Consider the following 23,890-nt stretch of genomic DNA (forward strand, 5'->3'; position numbering starts at 1 on the left):
TAATACGAGCACTTTGTCTCCTGGCGTGAACTCTCTAAGGCGCGTGCCCCTGTCATACAGCCAGCTTTGATGTTCTTGTGCCTGCTGCAAATTCTCCTGAGTTAGGTGCGTGAGGGTGTGGAGTTTTGCACGCAGGTCAAGAACGTACTGAATTTCATTTTTACTTGGTGAAGGCCCCTCCTCCCAATCTTCCCGTAGCACGTTCAGAATGCCATGCAGCTTACGCCCATATAATAATTCAAAGGGAGAAAACCCCGTGGAGGCTTGCGGGACCTCTCATACTGCGAACAACAGGGGCTCGAGCCACTTATCCCAATTACGCGCATCTTCACTTACGAATTTGCGGATTATGTTTTTGAGCGTTTGGTTAAATCGCTCTACTAAGCCATTTGCTTATGGGTGATAGACACTGGTGCAGATAGACTTAATCCCCAGTAACCCATACAGCTCGCGCAGTGCGCGTGACATAAACAGGAATTCTTTCGGAATCCTGACCCGGGTGATAAAGCGGAAGAGCGCTTCTGCAATACTGCGTGCTGAGATATTGTGGAGAGGCACTGCTTCTAGATATCGCATTGCATAGTCCACTAGAACTAAAATAAAGTGGTATCCCCGTGCTGACCGATCTAATGGCCCGATGAGATCCATCCCAATTCGCTCAAACGGGGTCTTGATTAGAGGAAGAGGGCACAACGGCACTTTTGGAGTGGCCGCGGGATTTACTAATTGGCATTCACGGCATGCCACACACCACCGACAGACATCCCCGCAAATCCCTGGCCAATAGAACCAGGCCATTATTCGGGCTAGTGTTTTGTCTTGTCCCAAGTGTCCAGCCATGGGATTAAAGTGAGCTGCATGGAATACGAGTTCCCTATGGCTCTTTGGGATTAACTCGTTCCTTAGTTTGAGTGTCCTGCGTCACTCGGTACAATCTATCTTTAATAATGGCAAAATAGGGGAAGGTTGGTGCCATGCTTGGCTGAAGAGTTTGACCATCGATTACTCTCACTTGGTCAAACGCATGCCACAGAGTCTCGTCTCGTGACTGTTCTCACGGGAAATCCCCAAGGGAATCCCCGAGAGAGGAAGGAGGAGCAGGCTGCTCCTCACTCTGACGCGGTGTCGACGTAGACGGCTCTGTGACAGCTTCTCCCGCCAATGCCACACCAAGATCTTCCCGTGACCTACTAGGGCAGGACCCACTACGTGTTAAATATTTCATTAGTTTTTTAAATCCCGGCCAATCAGTACCCAAAATCAACGAGTGGGTAAGACGGGGACTAACCGCCGCCTTTATTCTATGCATTTGGCCCTGGAATAAAATATGGACAGACACCAGAGGGTAATGGTGAACATCCCCGTACACACACAACACTTTCACCGCTTGTGCTCTCCCCAATGCCTCACCTTGCACCAGGCATTAGTGAATTGAGGTCTGATTGCAACCGGAATCCACCAAAGCGTGATATGTATCCCCTTGAATACTCACCGGTATGCGATACGCTCCAGCCCGATCGGGGGCGGTTTCTGGTGCGTTGGGGATCCGGATTACAGCACCCACCTCCCTTGTGGAGCTCTGACTTTGGAGATGCTCCGACTCCCCGCCGCGCCAGCACACCGGCCCAGGCTTTCCCTCTGCACTGGTGTTATGGGTGTCACTCACCTGAGGGGGAGACAACACAGAAGAGGGAGATGGGAGGACACCACGGGTGCGACGGGCCAGTTGGGGAGGAGCCAGCTGCCGCCTCCGTGGCAGGGGAATGGGGTGGAGAGGGGGACAAGAGACAGGAGAGAGAGAGAGAGAAAGAAAGAAAGAAAGAAGAGAAGCAAGGGGAGGCTCCTCGTCTGTCTGCCATTGGAGCCGCCTCCAGATGGTCCTCCGCCAGCTCGATGGCTCGTTCTAGCGAGGCCGGGCGGTGACACTGGACCCATTCTGCCATTCCTTCCGGAAGTCGAGAGATAAACTGCTCCAGTGCCACCAGATCGATGATCTCGTCGGCGTCGCGGTCTTCTGCCCTCAACCACCACCGGCAGGCGTCCCGGAGTTGCTGGCCGAATGCAAACGGCCGGCCGGCTGACCTCCTCCAGTGCCAGCGTCCGGAAGTGCTGATGATGTTGCTCCAGGGAGCAGCCGAGCCGCTGCAGAATGGCTTTCCTTAGGTCAGCATAGACCAGTCGGCTGTCAGCAGGGAGCTGCGCCTCGCCAGTCGGGAGCGGGAGGAGGCGCGCCGCGCGCTGCTCCTGCGGCCACCCCCATGCCTCGGCTGCTTGCTCAAAGAAAGCAAGGAACGCTTCCAGATCGTCCTGTGGTCCCATCTTCCTGAGGGTGGCAGCAGCGGTGGCCGACGGCCCTGCTGACGCAAGCAGGTGCCGAAACGCCTGGTGATTCTTCCTGCTGGGCCAGCATCAAGGCTTCGAAGCGTTGCTGCTGCTCCTTCCGGAGGGTGATCAGCGCTTGATGCTGGTTCTGGTGGGCGGTAGCGAGGGCAAGGATGAGCTCTTCGAATGGGGAGGACTCCGTGGGGTGGTTCCCTTCTGTGCTCCCGGGTTTCGGCACCACTGTAGCAATTCCTGATGTGGGTGGAGCACAGAAGCATGGCAGGCGAGAGTTGATGTTAGCCAAACCACTTTATTTATTTAGCTTTTCAGCTTTCTTTCTTTCTCTCTCTCTCACTCACTCACTCACTCACACACATATGCATTGTGGTCGGGGAGAGAACTCCTTTGCTCTCTCTCTCCCTTTATGCTCCATCCCTGTAAAACACACACACTATTGACAGCAGGTGGAATGACTTAGCCACTTACCTTCTCCGACCCCGCCCTCTATTCACAGACTGCTGCTTGGCCACGCCCCGCTGCCACACCCGGTAACTTAAACACACAATACAAGTTACATTTATTAATCTAAATGCAGGTAAACGTTTTTTTTTAAATGTTATCCAAATGAGAGTCAGAGCTTACCCTTTGGTGTTCTCGCTTCTTGAAGGCCGATTTGTTTTTTAAACAATCTGACTTTCAGTTGTTTGTTCAGTTCGCTGTTCATTCACTTCTTCCATGTAAGGGCGAGATGGCAGCAATATTCAGTTTAGAAATAAGACTGCTGCTACACTCATTCAGTTTTCTTCATGCTGTGTATTCCGCCATTACTGCTGGGCTCAGGCAATTACTAAAACCCGGGATGGAACGGGACGTCACCGGTTTTAGCAACAACTGCAGGGAGGTCACTGCCTGAGCGATATGTCCCATCCCGTTCCCTCCTGGGTTTTAGCAACAACCCTCGGCTCACTCTGGGAGGACTGGTGCAACTGAACTCACTTTCCTTTTAAAAAAATAAATAAAATAAATACTTTCCTTTTCTTGTAGTTTTCTTTAATTGTTGGTACTGCACCCTCTTTCAATACAGACTTGTAGCCAACACTCTTCAACAGATCAGAGGTCTCATACGAGTCCTCAATAAAATGTGCAGAGGAGAGACCACTTCATAGCCGCCCAACGTGTCTGTGAACTTCTCGGAAAACGCATCCAAATATTTGCAGTTTGAACATTCTTGGGTCATGAATGCAACATAAATCCAGCTTCTGTCGTGTTCCTGTACCAGCCAAAAACACATCTGCGTGGCATAGCGATAAATTAGCTCAAAATGGAGGATCGGCATTGCAGTCAGCTCTGTATTTTAGTATAGCGGAAGTGGCAATGAGACCGATAGACCTTCCTGCTGTGACGTTATGGACGTCAAGGTCATTCACTCAGACCGCTACCTATATAAATCACTTTAATCGTAAAAATTACTATATTAGATTTATTGTTAACGCTTAAAACTATTCCTGTGCCATTCTTGAGGTCTCAAGACATTTATAAACGAAAGTGAGGCCATGGTTCTGCGTATATGCTTTAAATCCTCTGTGCAGTCAATGAATATAAAGGAACATTGTATCAATGAAATTCTAGCATCTTCTTTCCACTATTTTCATTATTTCTGCCTGCATTCCAAAAGCATAGGAAAGCTTAGTTTCACTGACCATTTATTAGGACACTCATTTGTCTCATGACAAATCTATCTTTTGCTTCCCATCAGCCACCTCTTTGCATACAAATTGGATGCTCGGTACCCTGACACAGTGGCTGTGTCTTATGATCCCACTAACCGCTGGCTGTCCTGTGTTTACAATGATCATAGCCTGTATGTCTGGGATGTTCGTGACCTTCACAAAGTGGGAAAAGTTTACTCTGCCCTGTATCACTCTTCGTGTGTGTGGAGTGTGGAGGTAAGACGCATGCCTAACACAAAGATTCTCCCCACTGAAAAAGTTGTGCCTTATCTAAATGGGTGATTTCTACAGAATTTTACACTTAAAGCTAAATTTAGAAATGTCTTTGACTAAAGTATTAAAAGTTTCACAATTTTTTTTAATTATTAACTAAAATATATACAAAAATTTTCTATAAAATTCTATTTTATAATTTCAATAAGTGAGTTTTGAGAAAACAGGTTCCTATTCTTTTCTTGGTTGAAGAAAAACTTGTTAATATTCTTGTATATAGTTTATTTCACTGTAGTTTATTTTATATATATATATATATATATATATATATATATATATATATATATATATATTTTTTTTTTCTTTTCTTTTGGGAAACTATTCCCATGGAAAACCCTATTATATGCCTTAAGTAACCTCTGCCTGTACCAGCAGATTATGTCATGTTTGTTACTATAATGGCATTTTGTATTTGTATTGTTTACATGATTGTGGTATTCTATTAAGGAATACAATTTTTTCCCATTTAAAAAGAATTGTTTTTAATATTTATTTTTAATTTTTAATGTTACTTGAGTAGGGTGTGTCAGATTAGGTTAACATCTGCTTTTGTGTGATAGATGTGCCCACAGAGCAGTGAGACAGAGCAGTCTTGTCTCACTCCGGGATCCTTCCTTAGCTGCTCTTCTGACAACACCATCCGCCTTTGGAGCACAGATGGATACAGTGCCACAGTCAAGCGCAACGTCATCAGCAACGTCAGTCCCACAACTACTCATACAGCCATGCATTATCAAAAGCATACAACAGACATCAGCGGGTTTTCATGAGATCATTCTCTAGCCATAGCACAAAATGATGCAAATTTTCTCTCTCTTTCTGTTGTTCTCACTGTAGGACCTCCAAAAAATTATTTATATAGACAATAATGTTGCAGCTTTGTTGGACCCAGACTGTACTGTCTCCAGCAATTCGGAGAAAGCCGATCCACAGACCTCTGAGAACAGGACTGGCATTAGGACCATGTGTGTCAGCCCAGACGGTCAGCACCTGGCATCAGGGGACCGCAATGGAATACTAAGGTTTGGACCTGAGGGAATTTGATTTTCTACTTCACTACTTGGCATCTTTGTGCTAATAGATTTAAGATAATTGGTCTACTGTGGCTTTAATGGAAAAAGCAAAGTGTGTTTATGATTCATTGGGTATTCACTGGGCATTGATCACGCGAGCATGCAGGCTCTCCTGGGTGTGTTGGTCTCTATAATATGGCACTGTTTATAGTTGGCTTTCTAGCTAAATTAGTTGGATGTGTTTTATGAAAGGATCTATAAGTACTGTTAAGCTTTGGCAAGCTTTTGCGGAATGTGTATACCAAGTCCAAGGTATATAGTAATTCTTAAGTGCTGCGTTTGTAATCTAGTTTGTAACTGTGCTTCATTGTTTACATTCCAGAATCCATGAGCTACTGAGCATGGAGGAGATTCTGAATGTTCAGGCCCACGACTCGGAGATCCTGTGTCTGGAGTATTCAAAGCCTGAGACAGGTGAGTAAGAACTGCCATACGTGGACCAACAGCTCAACTCTTGCATTGTAGACTGCAGCACAGAGCATCATGTTAAACACTAAAAAAAAAAACCCTGCTGATCCTGCTCAGATAATCAGAAAATTTTTTCAGTCTGTTAGAAGCTGCTGAGTGTAGCTCATACTTATGGTACTAGATAGGACTGTCTCCCATGCTGAAGCTGCCTTAATAGTTGGACTTTGAGTAATTGAACTTAGGACTGATACTATACCATATAACAACTTTACTGCGTTATATCAGTCATTGTCACTTGTACCATGTCGGACTACATCAACACACTGTATTGAGCTATCCACTATCCTTGAGTTGGGGTTTTTTTTTTAAATATATCTTTTAATCCTCTACTGCCCTGCACTTAACACTCACTGTAGTTGGATTTTAGGCATTCACCTCAACTTGCTCTGGCACCAGTGACCTTGCCCCTTGGGTTGGATTGTCCCTATAATCCACATTTTACAGAGTAGACAGCACCTGCTAACCATTGTACAAGGCTTATGCTCCTGCAAATAAATGAATTTCTTAGAAAATGAAGATGGGCATTAGTTATCTGCACTACCTTGGCATTAACCATCTGAAAGACTCACTTTCTCACAGGAGGCCTCTCATTCTTTGACCTAGTGGTCACGCTAGTACCGACATGTACTTGGTGGCAGATTTGTATCCTGGTTTAGAGCATAATCTGCCCAAATATCTTGGTCTCAACAGCCTGTTCTTTTGACAACTGATATGTACTGCAGAAAGCAATCCAAGTTACTCTACTGACGAATTAATGACTTTGTTGCAGACATGGCTCAAATCAATGATGAGATGTACGCTGACCAAGTACTGAGTACAGACCCTGGTGAAAATGTACATCACATGTGGTACACAATAACACATTGGTTATTCTTCTGCTAGCACTGGAGGAATCTGCAGGTGTTGGCACTCCTGTAATAGAGCTAATTATCATCTCATTTTTGTGCCCAAGTCTCCCTTGATGTTTCATAAGGGGTGGTTTATTAAGTCCTAACTTTCGGTAGCATACAAATGGTCTTTTCTCCTTTGCTTGCCACTGGCATGAGGGTACAGCTCTATTGGGATGACTGGCTCTTGTGTGCACAAACTGCTGAAAAAGTTAATGCTGACACTTTTCTGTTTTAGCCAGCATTAACTTTTTCAGCAGTTTGTGCTACAGTAGCTTTTCTGTGGGATTGGACCATATGGGCTAGCCTTCATGCCCCATGTGAATCAGTGAGCCTTCGACACCCATAACCCTGTTGTTAATTCACCGGTTGTCCTTCCTTGGACCACTTTTGGTAGGTACTAACCACTGCATACTGGGAACCCCACACAAGATGTGCCATTTTGGAGATACTCGAACCCAGTCATCCAGCCATCACAATTTGACCCTTGTCATAGTTGCTCAGATCCTTACGCTTGCCCATTTTTCCTGCTTCCAATACATCAACTTCAAGAACTGACTGTGGTACATTTTCCAAAAGCCTGTTAACGCTAAGAGTGTCTTAACTAGGAGAGAGAGCATTCATTGTGTTGCTCGCGCTACCATTTAACGATGATCTTTGTGCTGCGATGCTTTTGGGAGACTCGGGCCTGTTCTCTTGCTGTCTAATACAACCCCGATTCCAAAAAAGTTGGGTCAAAGTACAAATTGTACAACCTCGATTCCAAAAAAGTTGGGACAAAGTACAAATTGTAAATAAAAATGGAATGCAATAATTTACAAATCTCAAAAACTGATATTGTATTCACAGTAGAACATAGACAACATATCAAATGTCGAAAGTGAGACATTTTGAAATTTCATGCCAAATATTGGCTCATTTGAAATTTCATGACAGCAACACATCTCAAAAAAGTTGGGACAGGGGCAATAAGAGGCTGGAAAAGTTAAAGGTACAAAAAAGGAACAGCTGGAGGACCAAATTGCAACTCATTAGGTCAATTGGCAATAGGTCATTAACATGAATGGGTATAAAAAGAGCATCTTGGAGTGGCAGCGGCTCTCAGAAGTAAAGATGGGAAGAGGATCACCAATCCCCCTAATTCTGCGCCGACAAATAGTGGAGCAATATCAGAAAGTAGTTCGACAGTGTAAAATTGCAAAGAGTTTGAACATATCATCTACAGTGCATAATATCATCAAAAGATTCAGAGAATCTGGAAGAATCTCTGTGCGTAAGGGTCAAGTCTGGAAAACCATACTGGGTACCCGTGATCTTCGGGCCCTTAGATGACGCTGCATCACATACAGGCATGCTTCTGTATTGGAAATCACAAAATGGGCTCAGGAATATTTCCAGAGAACATTATCTGTGAACACAATTCACCGTGCCATCCGCAGTTGCCAGCTAAAACTCTATAGTTCAAAGAAGAAGCCGTATCTAAACATGATCCAGAAGCGCAGACGTCTTCGCTGGACCAAGGCTCATTTAAAATGGACTGTGGCAAAGTGGAAAACTGTTCTGTGGTCAGATGAATCAAAATTTGAAGTTCTTTATGGAAATCAGGGACGCCGTGTCATTCGGACTAAAGAGGAGAAGGACGACCCAAGTTGTTATCAGCGCTCAGTTCAGAAGCCTGCATCTCTGATGGTATGGGGTTGCATTAGTGCGTGTGGCATGGGCAGCTTACACATCTGGAAAGACACCATCAATGCTGAAAGGTATATCCAGGTTCTAGAGCAACATATGCTCCCATCCAGATGACGTCTCTTTCAGGGAAGACCTTGCATTTTCCAACATGACAATGCCAAACCACATACTGCATCAATTACAGCATCATGGCTGCGTAGAAGAAGGGTCCGGGTACTGAACTGGCCAGCCTGCAGTCCAGATCTTTCACCCATAGAAAACATTTGGCGCATCATAAAACGGAAGATACGACAAAAAAGACCTAAGACAGTTGAGCAACTAGAATCCTACATTAGACAAGAATGGGTTAACATTCCTATCCCTAAACTTGAGCAACTTGTCTCCTCAGTCCCCAGACGTTTACAGACTGTTGTAAAGAGAAAAGGGGATGTCTCACAGTGGTAAACATGGCCTTGTCCCAACTTTTTTGAGATGTGGTGTTGTCATGAAATTTAAAATCACCTAATTTTTCTCTTTTAAATGATACATTTTCTCAGTTTAAACATTTGATATGTCATCTATGTTCTATTCTGAATAAAATATGGAATTTTGAAACCTCCACATCATTGCATTCTGTTTTTATTTACAACCCCGATTCCAAAAAAGTTGGGACAAAGTACAAATTGTAAATAAAATAAAAACGGAATGCAATGATGTGGAAGTTTCAAAATTCCATATTTTAAACATATTTTATGAAAAAAGATCATAAAAATTTAATTAGTATAACATGCAAAACACTCGTACTGCAAACAAAAAATGAATGCGTATGCATCAATATTATGGGTGGACAGTTCAAAAAATCTTTTTTTGTGAGAAAACCATGACCCTGCCAACACTGGTGAGTAGGCGGTCTTTGATGCCATTAGGGAGGCATCAGTACACGTTGTCATTCATACTACAAATGTAATGTGGCTACAAGTATCCCACACCACCTCCCCAAGTGGCCTGAGTGATCTGTTTACAAGACACATTTAACCGCTTTACCATCTTTTTTTTTATTTAGTGCTGTCCACTTGAATGGGACATTGGAGATAGCACATCTGCGCTTACACACATGCACACTATCTCTCCTTCCCACCCTCCCTTGACTCACCGTTTATCACACATGCTTATCACAGGCTTTAAGGTTGTTATTATTATATTTTCTGTTGTTAAAGCTCCTGTCTCATTGAAACCATCCACTATAGCAGAAGAGCTGTTACCAGATCACAGTCCCTCTTAGCCTGTATATTAAATTCTAAATTATGCAAATGGATTAAATATTAGATCATTTGTACAAACTGAACTAGTTACTATTTCAGTGCACTAAAATACACCTAAGCTGACTTTACATTTCAAATCCGTTATCAATTCATCAGCATATTTTTTATTTTTATTTTTTTATCTTGGTAGCACAGTTGTACAATTCTGGGTTAGGTTTCACAAAGTATCAATATATTTAACATATTCGAAATGCATACAATATATAGTGTTTAGTTTTCCTGAGATTAACTAACTACAGAATGAAGATGCACTGTTTCATCTCGCATTGTAATTTTATGATATCTGGGTCCCAACCAAGTACCTTTTTTTTTTTTTTTGTGAGGGAGAGCATAATCTGGTTCCCAGCTCTTTATTCATTTGTGAGCTTGCTCACCCAGTATTTTTACCCTGAAGCTTGTTAAGTGCTGATTCACACTTTTATGTGTTTTTGAATCAGCATGTGGATTCAGTTGCAAAAAATGTGGTTAGCACTAGCGTTTATGAGCATTCCACTCAACATGGTGTCCCGGATATAAAGCTGATCAATTTCAGCATCCACTAATGATAGGTGTGTGTGTGTGTGTGTGTGTGTGTGTGTGTGTGTGTGTGTGTGTGTGTGTGAATACTGCAGGCTTGAGGCTGTTGGCCACAGCGAGCAGAGACAGGCTTATCCATGTTCTTGATGCTCAGTGCGAGTATGGCCTGGTGCAGACACTTGACGAACATTCTTCCTCCATCACTGCAGTGCGGTTTGCTGGTGAGATATGACACACAGCTACTTTCCCTCTCCATATGGGGACTCACTTAGGCCAAGTTTACATTAGACCGTATCTGTCTCGTTTTCTTCGCGGATGCACTGTCCGTTTACATTAAACCGCCTGGAAACGCCGGGAAACGGGAATCCGCCAGGGTCCACGTATTCAATCCAGATCATGTCAGCTCCGGTGCTGTGTAAACATTGAGAATACGCGGATACGCTGTGCTGAGCTCTAGCTGGCGTCGTCATTGGACAACGTCACTGTGACATCCACCTTCCTGATTCGCTGGTGTTGGTCATGTGACGCGACTGCTGAAAAACGGCGCGGACTTCCACCTTGTATCACCTTTCATTAAAGAGTATAAAAGTATGAAAATACTGCAAATACTGATGCAAATACTGCCCATTGTGTAGTTATGATTGTCTTTAGGCTTGCCATCCTTCCACTTGCAAGTGGTAAGTGATATGCGCTGGGATCACACACACAGCGGCTCAGTCCCGAATCGTGGCTCGTGCACTTCACTCGCACGCTGTGTGAGCTGCGCAGGGCCGGAGTGCGCACCCTCCAGAGGGCACTCGCTGTTCAGGGCGGAGTGATTTGGAGCGCAGGATGCCTGCGGAGCCGAGCGTATCCTTGTATTGGTGTTGCTGTGTGCACACTAATCGTTTTAAAAACGTTAATCTGATGATCCGCTGATACGGTCTAACGTAAACATGGGCTTAGTTCACTTATTATTTAACAAAGAACAACTGAAGATGTGTTATTTGACTGTAATTCTATCTATGCAAATCCTCTGCCCTTAGCAAATGATGGTAAAATCAGAATGATCAGTTGTGGTGCTGACAAAAGTATCTACTTCCGCACAGCACATAAGGTAAGATGGATGGCCCGAGGGGATGTCATGTAATGAAGTATGTTTTAAATGAAAAGGAACCTGAACTGATTTTGTTTCTGCATTTGTTTGTTTGTTTTTATTCAGCAGTTCGAAATACTGATTATTTTGTATTAAGTCTGAGCTAGCCTTGTAATGATCATACAACCCAACTCTTGTAACACACTGGCACCCCACCATATTCTAAAGAAGTCTATTTTCATAATTAAAAAAAAAAATTATAATTTAAGTCAGCCTTCCAAAAACTGAAATTCCTGATCTTGTGAACTTGTCATGCAGTATCATGTGCCAATGGACATGGTATAATATTGTTTCTGTTCTATTTTTTGTTCGGTTGGTTTTGTTTATTTTCAGTTGATCCAGATTTTCAGTTGTTCATTGAATAAAGGTATAGAGAGAACGAATGTGCTCCACAGGCTGCAAGTTTCTAAAAAGGCTTAACTGATTTTGTAGGAGATGATCTGAAAATCATAGTCAATGGACGAATAAACAAAGAATGTTCTCTCAAACCCAAGAGACACATTGCTGATTTTAATTCAAGCTCTCAGTCCCAGATCATGTCTGCATTCATATCAGAGGTGATGTGGGCCTGTGAGCTTGAACTAAGATGACATGAAAGATTGCCTGCTTTGTCTCTTTGGTTAATTGCAAGCAAAAAAACCCAAACAAACCTGAAATATGTTCAGGGAGGCTTTTGGTATTTAATTTCCTATCATTATACCATTTAAATGCTGAACTAAGTCACCATGTATCAACTCTAATCAGTTTTCCTAATAGCTCTCAATCCCAGTGTAATCTTTTTTTAATAAGAATTTTATAAGCTTTAATGGAAACTCTGCTGGTTAATTGTGCTAGAGTAAATCTGTGTGCTACTGAAGTGAGCTAAATGTGTTTTCTGTTGAAGTCAAGTTTATTTGTATAGCGCTTTTAGCAATAAACATTGTCGCAAAGCAGCTTTACAGAATTTGAACGACTTAAAACATGAGCTAATTTTATCCCTAATCTATCCCCAATGAGCAAGCCTGTGGCAACGGTGGCAAGGAAAAACTCCCTCAGACGACATGAGGAAGAAACCTCAAGAGGAACCAGACTCAAAAGGAAACCCATCCTCATTTGGGCAACAACAGACAGCATGACTATAAAATTAACAGTTTTAACATGAAGTCAGTTTCGTTGATGTTTATAAACTCTTCATTGATGGAAACTTGAGTGCAAAACTGTTCATGACAACTGCAGTCCTAAAGTTAGCAAGTCAACTGTAGTCCTCAGCCATAAAAGCATTACTGTAAGAGTCCAGAGCGTCCTCCAGGTGTGACTTTCAACTGTCCACATGGGGCCGTCCTCCACAGGAGCGATGCAATGAGACTCCAACCAGACACAGGGCACCAGGATGGATCAGGCAGGCCCGAGGAGCAGAAGAGGTCAGCATCTCAATCCCAGGACCGACATGTAACTCAGAGGGACAAATTGGGGGGGGAGAGAGAGAAAACACAGGTTGTTAGGTATGCCCAGTGTCACCTGAATAAGTAGGAACAGTATACATATTGCACTGAGTACAAGCAGGGACTCCGGCAACTAACTATGACAGCATAACTAAAAGGGGAGAGCCGGAAGGTAACACAGGCATGAGGGAGCCCCGGGACATAAAGCAGCAGCCACTACACCGTCAACAAACTCGAGTGAGCAAGCGAGTGGGGACTGACAGCATCCATACATCCCAGTTTACCAAAACACACTGTCTGAGGACCCTCCAGATCTACTCCTTTAATTCATAAACACCATTAACAGAAGGCTTGACTAAACAGATAGTTTTCAGCCTAGACTTAAACGCTGAGACTGTCTGATTCCCAAACACTACTTGGAAGGCTGTTCCATAACTGTGGGGCTTTGTAAGAAAAGGCTCTGCCCCCTGATGTAGCCTTCACTGTACGAGGTACCAGCAGATAGCCCGCACCTGTTGATCTAAGTAGGCGTGGCGGGTCATAGAGGAGCAGAAGTTTGCTCAGGTACTGTGGTGCGAGACCATTCAGTGCTTTAAAGGTCAATAGTAGTATTTTATAATCAATACGAAATTTGATTGGGAGCCAATGCAGTGTGGATAAGACGGGTGATGTGGTCATATTTTCTAGTTCTAGTAAGGACTCTTGCTGCTGCATTTTGAACTAACTGGAGCTTGTTTATGCACTTATTGGAACATCCAGACAGTAAGGCATTACAATAATCCAACCTGGAGGTAACGAAAGCATGAACTAGTTTTTCCGCGTCATGTAGTGACATTTAAATTTCTTATCTTAACAATATTTCTGAGATGAAAGAAAGCTATCCGGGTGATTTTTATCAATGTGAGTTTCGAATGAAAGACTGGGGTCAATAATCACTCCGAAGTCTTTTACTGCTGTACATGAAGAAACAGAAAGGCCATCCAGAGTTACTATGTAATCAGAAAATTTACTTGTAGCTGCATGTGGTCCTAGTACAAGTACTTCAGTCTTGTCAGAGTTGAGCAGAAGGAAGTTAATAAGCATCCAGCTGCTAATTGCTGAAATGAGCTGATTGAGAAGAACCACATCTACTAGTCTTGTCTCTCCTACGTAGGGCATCTTAAATCATCACATATATATTTTTTTCAGACGTACGCAGATAATAATGCTGAGACTCCTTCTTGAAATCTAATCTAATTAAATATAATTTAAATCCACAATTTATCTATTCTCATGAAGTGGTAGATTTGCTATTATACAAGTTGGTATTATATGGCAACTTATTTTTTTTATTCAGATCTCATGGTTTCTTATATTTGTATCACTGTCAAGTTGGCCTTGTCATTCATTTGCATCACAACATTGTATACAATCTTACAGACAGATGAAGGAATCCTGTTTACACGCACCCACCATATTGTGAGGAAGACTACTCTGTACGATATGGATATTGACCCCCTGCGCAAGTACGCTGCTATTGGCTGCCAGGACCGCAGCATCAGGTAAGCGAGGAAATGTGTGCATCATTTATACCCTTAAACAATAACCAAATTATTATTTAGGTATTATTGTAGTAAAATGGGATTCAAAGTGTCTGTGCTATATTAACACCTGACCAACAAGACTGTTTCTTGAGTCACTTGACACACGCACATTCCCAGCACGCACGCGCACACATGCGTCTGTAATGGCAGTCTGACTAACATCTGAGACAATCCAATTTATCAGACAGGCTTTTAGCTATACTTCAGTCTGTTTATGTAGTAAAAAGGTGTGTGTGTGTGTGTGTGTGTGTGTGTGTAATAACATCTGAGCAACGGTCATGTTTAAAGGCTGACCTGTAATACCAGTCTGACTGACATCTATGAGGGAATACTATATATGAAACTTGGTTTAGTCTCTTTGTCTGAAAGGGCTTGGGGTGTGTTTGTTTGTTTGTTTGTTTGTTTGTTTGTTTGTTTGTTTGTTTGTTTGTTTGTTTGTTTGTTTGTTTTAGATTTAGGTGTAGCATAGTAAATTAGCTGCATTAGCAGTTGTGTAAATGGAAGATGGATTTAGTACTCAGGTGAAATCCAAGTGGTCACAAACACAAGTCTGATGCTTGTCATTCTAGTCCATTTCTTTGGTAGGACACTGTACTTGTCTTTTCTCTGTACCTCCTAATTTAGAATTGGGGGGAAAAATAGAATCTTAGTATATGTAATCAAGTCAAATAGGAATTTACAAGAACATGCTCCTTCTCTAAAGTCCATTTAAATCAGTTCCTAGTTCTGGCTGGAAGTTATTTTGGGAAGCAAAGTGTGCTAGGAGGAAACCAGAGAATCACATGACTGTGAACTGTCATTATGTTCATCCACTAAACCAAGCCTGCAAAGAGTACGCCTCGAAAACGATGTTCTAAACTGTGTCTCTTTAAGCAATGCCTCCTTTTAGCACAGCAGTAATTGCAACTGAGTTTTGACACAGGCTCAGAAAATTAATAGACTGCAAAGTGCAAGAAGCTGTACACAAGTAGTGCTTTGTTCTTCATGTAAGACACGTGGAGCTTTGACATTCTGTGCGTGCGTGCGTACGTGTGTGAGAGAGAGAGAGAGAGAGAGAGAGAGAGAGAGATTTGGCCCTCTGGTGGTCAGTGGATAAAGAGACACAATGAACTGTTCTGGTTTGTCTTCTCAGAAACTTGTAGTGTTTTTATCCCTCGTTGGCCGAAAGGCCCGAAGGGGGATTATGTCGTGGCAATATCCGTCCGTCCCGGGAAGGGTGCTCACCTTCTGAAATCAACTCCTCTCACGATTCTTGGAGGAATTTCACGAAACTTGATGAGGCATTGTTATGTCAGTAATGCACATATTGTAATTTCGTTAAATTGGTTTACATTTTACCAGAGTTACAGCCCTTGATTAACAAAATTATACTTTGACAATTTCATGAGTGTGTTTTCCTTCTGACGTCAACTCCTCTTACAATTTTTGGACAAATTTCTCGAAGCTTGGCAAAAGGCCTTGTTATATGACAGTAATACGCATATTGTAATTTAATGTCGTTTGTGAAAATTTTACCAGAGTTTTGACCCTTGATTAAATAACTTGAACTTTGACAAGTTCATGAGGGTGTATGTTCTTCTGAAATCAACTCCTCTCACAATTTGTGGAGGAATTTCGCCAAACTTGGCAAAAGGCTTTGTTATATGACAGTTATACACATGTATTGAAATTTTGTTTAATTTGGGCAAATTTTACCAGAGTTATGCCCTTGATTATTAACAAACTTGTACTTTGGCAATTTCATCAAGGTGTGTTTGCTTTCTGAAATCAACTTCCTTCACAATTTTTTCCCCCTCGCTGGCCGAAAGGCCCGAAGGAGGATTATGTCGTGGCGATGTCTGTCTGTCCGTCCCAGGAAGGGTACGCACATTCTGAAATCAACTCCTCTCACAATTTGTGGAGGAATTTCGCCAAACTTGGCAAAAGGCTTTGTTATATGACAGTTATACACATATTGAAATTTTGTTTAATTTGGGCACATTTTACCAGAGTTATGCCCTTGATTATTAACAAACTTGTACTTTGGCAATTTCATCAAGGTGTGCTTGCTTTCTGAAATCAACTTCCTTCACAATTTTTTCCCCCTCGCTGGCCGAAAGGCCCAAAGGAGGATTATGTCGTGGCGATGTCTGTCTGTCCGTCCCGGGAAGGGTACGCACGTTCTGAAATCAACTCCTCTCACAATTTTTGGAGGAATTTCACGAAACTTGACAGGATTCTTTGTTTTATGTCTGTAATATGCATATTGCAATTTCGTTCAATTCAGTTGCATTTTACTAGAGTTATGGCATAGTTGCCAGCGGGGGGATATTGTGCTCTCAGAGCACTCTTGTTTGAACTGTAGTTCTAGTCTATCCACATTCAACATCTTTGTTCCTCATTCAATCTTCTGTCTAATACAGGATCTTTAACATTAGCAATGGCAAACAGAAGAAAATATACAAGGGCTCTCAGGGGGAGGATGGCACTCTCATTAAGGTAAGCACTTCCTAAGAGAAAATGGTTGATAAAATCGGTGATTGTTCATGTTCTCAGTAGTTAGACTGCACATTTTATTTACTATAAAAGCATCCCGGCCTAATCAAGCCTGAGGTCAATATTTGATTTAGAAATTAATTTTACTTGTTTTTTGTGAATGTGTCTCAGGTCCAGATGGATCCATCTGGGATGTATGTGGCTACCAGCTGCTCAGACAAAAACATAAATATTTTTGACTTCTACACTGGGGAGTGTGTAGCCACCATGTTTGGGCACTCCGGTATGAATACACTACTTTTGCAATTAATACGGTCTCGGCTGATATCATGCGTGTTCTCGCATGTTCAATCAATCAATGTTCTCCATATTACTGTATTTCAAATCATTACCCAGTGGTGGTTTGTCTTTGAAGGATTGCTGACTCTTTCCCCTTATTTGCAGAGATCGTCACTGGGATGAAGTTTACCAATGATTGCAAGCATCTGATATCAGTGTCAGGGGACAGGTAGGACCTCAGAATTTCATTGTCTATTTCAATTATTAATATTATTAATAATAATAATAATAATAGACTTTTTCATTGAATTATTCTGATAATAGCTGCATCTTTGTGTGGAGGCTGAATCCAGAGCTGACCATCAGTATGAGACAAAGACTTTCTGATCTTAAACAAAAGAGCAAACCTGTACAGAAAAGTCCCCCTACCAAACATCATCCAGTCAGGTACCACACAAAAACACACATGTATACAGGTTATTATAGGGTGTTTGTGTCTGTATTGGGTGAATTATAATGAATCATGCATGTCAGGGCACTGAATGTAATAAAACTGAATAATTGAGGTCTGAGCAGGCAACTTAACTCTCCAAACTACTTCCAAAAAAAGAAGGAAAAAAAAACAAATCAGGTTTTCCACATTATGAGCATTTTATAATTGGTCTCATTTGTTGTGGATTTTGTCCCAGAATTCATTTGAATTCTGAAAAAAATAGTACATATTTAAAAATAAATAAATAAATAACCTTAGCTTTCTGTTCCTGATACTTACTTTTGATGCATGTTGTGTGCATCCTCTGCACACCTCCGCTTTAATGTTAACTTCATCAGAATAAGATGGTGGATCACACCTAATAGTCAATATTTAAAGTTCACCAGGATTCTCCACTTGAATTCTTTCCTGGAATTGCGACTTCTTTGGTCATTAAACCCAGATGAAGCTAAAAATAAAACAACCGACATGCTAGTTATTCAGAATAATTTAGAACTCCTGTCTGAATGTGAGACTGCCTATTTTAAAAAGGCTGAATTGTCTATGGTTTCTCCTGAATGGCTTTACACACATTAATGCATAACTTGGATGTTAGTAACAATCCAACAGAGCCAAACCAGCAAAATTGTTACTGACCAAATCCAGACTGCAGTCTTTGTATGTTCACACATTATAATGCACATTAAATCTACATCATTGTGTTCAGCACTAGGAGAGAGGTGCACAGTGCTCCAGCTATACGCACCATGTCCTCAGACAGTGATAAAGAGCCCGAGGAAGAGGAGGGTATCGAAGATGAGGATGAATACAACTTTCCACACCTATGTTCTGGCAGCAGCAGCACAGAAGAGACTGGTAACTTACAGTATTTGCCCTTCTTTGTAGCTTGTGGAATTCTTTGCCTTTATTTGTAAATGCTTCAGATCTATACAAAACACATTGCCTTTTATGTTTATAAGGATCGTCCGAGGAGAAACAGGACTCTATCCGACAGATGAGAAAGGTAAGAATAATTATTGCATTATATAATGCATTCATTGTGCATTTTATTAGGAACACTATACTATTCCTGGGCGGCACGGTGGTGTAGTGGTTAGCGCTGTCGCCTCACAGCAAGAAGGTCTGGGTTTGAGCCCCGTGGCCGGCGAGGGCCTTTCTGTGCGGAGTTTGCCTGTTCTCCCCGTGTCCGCGTGGGTTTCCTCCGGGTGCTCCGGTTTCCCCCACAGTCCAAAGACATGCAGGTTAGGTTAACTGGTGACTCTAAATTGACCGTAGGTGTGAATGTGAGTGTGAATGGTTGTCTGTGTCTATGTGTCAGCCCTGTGATGACCTGGCGACTTGTCCAGGGTGTACCCCGCCTTTCGCCCGTAGTCAGCTGGGATAGGCTCCAGCTTGCCCGCGACCCTGTAGAACAGGATAAAGCGGCTAGAGATAATGAGATGAGATACTATTCCTGGGTAGGGCCTTCCTTTGCTCTCAAAACAGGATCGAGTCTTTATTGCATGGATTGCACAAGATGTTGGAAACATTCCTATAAGATTCTGGTCCATGTTGACATGATTGTATTGCGCAATTCCCACAGATTTTTCAGGTGCACTTTCATGATGCGAATCTCCTGTTCTACCACATCCCAAAGGTGTTCTTTTAGATTCAGATCCGGTAACTGGGAAGGCCACTGAAGGCCATAGAACTCATTGTCATGTTCATGAAACCAGTTTGAGATGACTTTTGCTTCGTGACATGGTGCATCTTCATGCTGGAAGTAGCCATTAGAAGATGAATAAATTGTGGACATGAAGGGACGCACATGGTCTGTAACAATACTCAAATAGGCTGTGGCATTCAGGTGAAGATTCACTGGTACTAACAGGGCTAAGGGGGCCAATAAAACATTCCCCACAGCATTATACCACCTCCACCAGCCTGCACTGTTAACACAAGGCAGATTGGGTCCATAGCTTCATCCTGTTGATACCAAATTCTGATCTTACTATCTGTGAGCCTCAGATAAGTTACTGTAGACTTGCTGTCAGCTTGAACTAGTCTGGACATTCTCCATTCAACTCCCTCACCAGCAAGGCATCTCTGCTCACAGAACTGCATTTTCTTCATTGCACGATTCTGAATAAACTCCTAGAGACTGTTGTGTGGGAAAATCCGAGATGATCAGCAGTTATAGAAATGGTCAAACCAGTCTGTTTGGCACCACCAACAAAACCACAGTCAAAATCACTGAGATGATATTTTTCCCCATTCTGATGGTTCATGTGAATATTACCCAAAGCTGCTGGCCCATACCTGCATGCTTTTATACACTCCACTACTGCTACACGATTGGTTAATTTAGATAATTGCATGAATGAACAGTTGTACAGGTATTCCTAATAAAGTCCCCAGTGAGTGTATTTACTACATTTATATTATACAGTGGTGCTTGAAAGTTTGTGAACCCTTTAGAATTTTCTATATTTCTGCATAAATATGACCTAAAACATCATTAGATTTTCACACAAGTCCTAAAAGTAGATAAAGAGAACCCAGTTAAACAAATGAAACAAAAATATTATACTTGGTCATTTATTTATTGAGGGAAAATGATCCAATATTACATATCTGTGAGTGGCAAAAGTATGTGAACCTCTAGGATTAGCAGTTAATTTGAAGGTGAAATTAGTATCCGGTGTTTTCAATCAATGGGATGACAATCAGGTGTGAGTGAGCACCCTGTTTTATTTAAAGAACAGGGATCTATCCAAGGCTACATCCACACGACAACGGCAACGAGATGTTATTTAAAAATATATCGCGTCCAAATGGGCAACGATCAGTAAAATATCAGGTCCATATGGCAACGCAACGCTTGCTGAAAACGATGCAATACACATGCCACACCTCTAGGGGCGCTGTAAGACGGTCCCTTCGGAGACACCAGAACAATAGAAGTAAGGACGCATGCGCATAAACTATTATGCGCGAAACTTCATATTAGCCACAAAGTCAGGAAAATCTGTTCGTAAAATTACATTATAATGACCAAATACAATGAAAAGTATTTTTCCAGTCTCACCTGTGAAAGGTAATCCCATGTGATCTCGTTTGGACGGCAAACCTGTTGGTACAGTTAAACGCAGCTAATCTTTATTCTCCGCTTTGACCTATCCAATATGGCGGCGAGGATGACGTATGATTCTATGCGGAAGGCGGCGTCTTTAATGGTCCGGAATAAATTGAATGCTACACGTTGATGGATTAACTTGTTGTTTCTCACCTGTGAAAGGTAATCCCATGTGATCTCGTTTGGACGGTAAACCTGTTGGTACAGTTAAACGCAGCTAATCTTTATTCTCCGCTTTGACCTATCCAATATGGCGGCGAGGATGACGTATGATTCTACGCGGAAGGCGGCGTCTTTAATGGTCCGGAATAAATTGAATACTACACGTTGATGGATTAATTTGCTCTTCTACGCCCTTTTTGAGGAATGTATTGTAGGATTTAAACCAACATCTGAAGAGGTGAGATCGCTCCTTTTTTTTTCCCTATTTTTGCTGGCGGGATTGACTCTGCCCTAAGGGCAGAGTCTCTCTCTCTCTCTCACTTTGCACCATTACACAATTAAATATTCACAGTGAAAATATTTTGTAAGCGCGTTTCATGAACCAAGTTATAGGATTTGTTGACAACTCGCATCGAGTTCGTTACACTTCTACCCGGCGTGAAGCACTGACAGTCATGTGGTTGTGACGTCATCGTAAACAAATCCGTTCTACTCATCCAGACAACTTCACAACGGCAACGTTGCCAGATCTTTCCACTCTAGAACCCGTTCTCAAAAAGATTGCGTTTTGGGCACCCAAAACGCCGGTGCCGTGTGGATGCCAGGCCTAAATGATAAGCAATTGTATCGGAGTCACCTGAATCCGTTGCCGTGTGGACAGGGCCCAAGTCTGATCTTCACAACACGTTTGTGGAAGTGTATCATGGCACGAACAAAGGAGATTTCTGAGGACCTCAGAAAAAGCATTGTTGATGCTCACCAGGCTGGAAAAGGTTACAAAACCATCTCTATAGAGTTTGGACTCCACCAATCCACAGTCAGACAGATTGTGTACAAATGCAGGAAATTCAAGACCATTGTTACCCTCCCCAGGAGTGGTCGATCAACAAAGATCACTCCAAGAGCAAGGCGTGTAATTCTCGGTGAGGTCACAAAGGACCCCAGGGTAACTTCTAAGCAACTGAAGGCCTCTCTCACACTGGCTAATGTTAATGTTCATGAGTCCACCATCAGGAGAACACTGAACAACAATTGTGTGCATGGCAAGGTTGCAAGGAGAAAGCCACTGCTGTCAAAAAAGAACATTGCTGCTCATCTGCAGTTTGCTAAAGACCACATGTACAAACCAGAAGGCAATTGGAAAAATGTTTTGTGGACTGATGAGACCAAAATAGAACTTTTTGGTTTAAATGAGAAGCGTTATGTTTGGAGAAAGGAAAACACTGCATTCCAGCATAAGAATCTTGTCCCATCTGTGAAACGTGGTGGTGGTAGTATCATGGTTTGGGCCTGTTTTGCTGCATCTGGGCCAGGACGGCTTGCCATCGTTGATGGAACAATGAATTCTGAATTCTCATCTCATCTCATTATCTCTAGCCGCTTTATCCTTCTACAGGGTCGCAGGCAAGCTGGAGCCTATCCCAGCTGACTACGGGCGAAAGGCGGGGTACACCCTGGACAAGTCGCCAGGTCATCACAGGGCTGACACATAGACACAGACAACCATTCACACTCACATTCACACCTACGGTCAATTTAGAGTCACCAGTTAACCTAACCTGCATGTCTTTGGACTGTGGGGGAAACCGGAGCACCCGGAGGAAACCCACGCGGACACGGGGAGAACATGCAAACTCCGCACAGAAAGGCCCTCGCCGGCCACGGGGCCCGAACCCAGGACCTTCTTGCTGTGAGGCGACAGCGCTAACCACTACACCACCGTGCCGCAGAATTCAGAATTGAATTCTGAATTATACCAGGGAATTCTAAAGGAAAATGTCAGGACATCTGTCCATGAACTGAATCTCAAGAGAAGGTGGGTCATGTGGGACAAGGTGGGACAACGACCCTTAGCACACAAGTCGTTCTACCAAAGAATGGTTAAAGAAGAATAAAGTTAATGTTTTGGAACTGCCAAGTCAAAGTCCTGACCTTAATCCAATCGAAATGTTGTGGAAGGACCTGAAGTGAGCAGTTCATGTGAGGAAACCCACCAACATCCCAGAGTTGAAGCTGTTCTGTACGGAGGAATGGGCTAAAATTCCTCCAAGCCGGTGAGCAGGACTGATCAACAGTTACCGGAAACATTTAGTTGCAGTTATTGCTACACAAGGGGTCACACCAGATACTGAAAGCAAACGTTCACATACTTTTGCCACTCACAGATGTGTAATATTGGATCATTTTCCTCAAGAAATAAATGACCAAGTATAATATTTTTGTCTCTTTTGTTTAACTGGGTTCTCTTTATCTACTTTTAGGACTTGTATGAAAATCTGATGTTTTAGGTCATATTTATGCAGAAATATAGAAAATTCTAAAGGGTTCACAAACTTTCAAGCACCAACCACTGTATATACATTGCTATCAATATTCCCAATATTCATTTTTCCTCCCTCAGATTTCTGACAGCAGTGCGGCATGTGAGAACTCTGGCCCAAGTCAAAGGCGGCGCTGGTCCAGGCGAATGGGCAGCACGAATTTGGTGGTGAAGTCTATGCTGGACTTGAGGCAGCTGGAGTCCTTTGCCAAATCCTCTGTTGTGAACCGAGAGCCTGCGCTGCATCCAGATATGGATCTTGGCAGTACAGTCAGCCTACAGACGATCGCTGGATGGGTAATTAGACATGTGCACAACCCTGTGTCAGGTTGATTCCAGTTTTGTATGAAACGCTTCAGTTACTTCAGAATACTCATAGGTGCAATGGTGAAAAATACATTTGCTTTACCAGGATTATGAAGTTTAAGGAAACAGTGCCTCATATGAGGGAAACATTCTCACTATTTTTTTATGCAGGTGGAGGAACCTGAACTGCAGGTCTCGTCTGTCCCAAGAGGACATGGACGTCCTCATTACATCCCTCTGTCGCCTCAGGTGCCAGACACAGAGGCTGTGGTGCTGTACCCTGAGGGCTGTGAGGACAGAGTGAGCCTGGCAGGCAGGTCAGTCCACATGTCCTCCTCAATC

General features: G+C 42.7%; 1 protein-coding gene across 2 annotated transcripts in view; it reads left to right on the plus strand.

Moving 5' to 3' along the window:
• The window catches only part of mapkbp1 (mitogen-activated protein kinase binding protein 1), a 69,993-nt gene that overhangs the window by 40,349 nt on the left and 5,754 nt on the right, over nucleotides 1–23,890 (plus strand). For both annotated transcript variants that reach the window (XM_060934396.1, XM_060934397.1), the window contains exons 9-23: nucleotides 4,079–4,268; nucleotides 4,886–5,023; nucleotides 5,163–5,347; nucleotides 5,721–5,812; nucleotides 10,355–10,480; nucleotides 11,285–11,355; nucleotides 14,235–14,356; nucleotides 16,801–16,876; nucleotides 17,045–17,156; nucleotides 17,318–17,381; nucleotides 17,477–17,599; nucleotides 18,352–18,500; nucleotides 18,605–18,648; nucleotides 23,324–23,539; nucleotides 23,720–23,865. In XM_060934396.1, coding sequence (XP_060790379.1) covers nucleotides 4,079–4,268; nucleotides 4,886–5,023; nucleotides 5,163–5,347; nucleotides 5,721–5,812; nucleotides 10,355–10,480; nucleotides 11,285–11,355; nucleotides 14,235–14,356; nucleotides 16,801–16,876; nucleotides 17,045–17,156; nucleotides 17,318–17,381; nucleotides 17,477–17,599; nucleotides 18,352–18,500; nucleotides 18,605–18,648; nucleotides 23,324–23,539; nucleotides 23,720–23,865 — 1,854 coding nt within the window. The remainder of the gene's footprint in view (nucleotides 1–4,078; nucleotides 4,269–4,885; nucleotides 5,024–5,162; nucleotides 5,348–5,720; nucleotides 5,813–10,354; nucleotides 10,481–11,284; nucleotides 11,356–14,234; nucleotides 14,357–16,800; nucleotides 16,877–17,044; nucleotides 17,157–17,317; nucleotides 17,382–17,476; nucleotides 17,600–18,351; nucleotides 18,501–18,604; nucleotides 18,649–23,323; nucleotides 23,540–23,719; nucleotides 23,866–23,890) is intronic.

Source organism: Neoarius graeffei, chromosome 11 (assembly GCF_027579695.1).
Source record: "Neoarius graeffei isolate fNeoGra1 chromosome 11, fNeoGra1.pri, whole genome shotgun sequence".
NCBI lineage: Eukaryota > Metazoa > Chordata > Actinopteri > Siluriformes > Ariidae > Neoarius > Neoarius graeffei.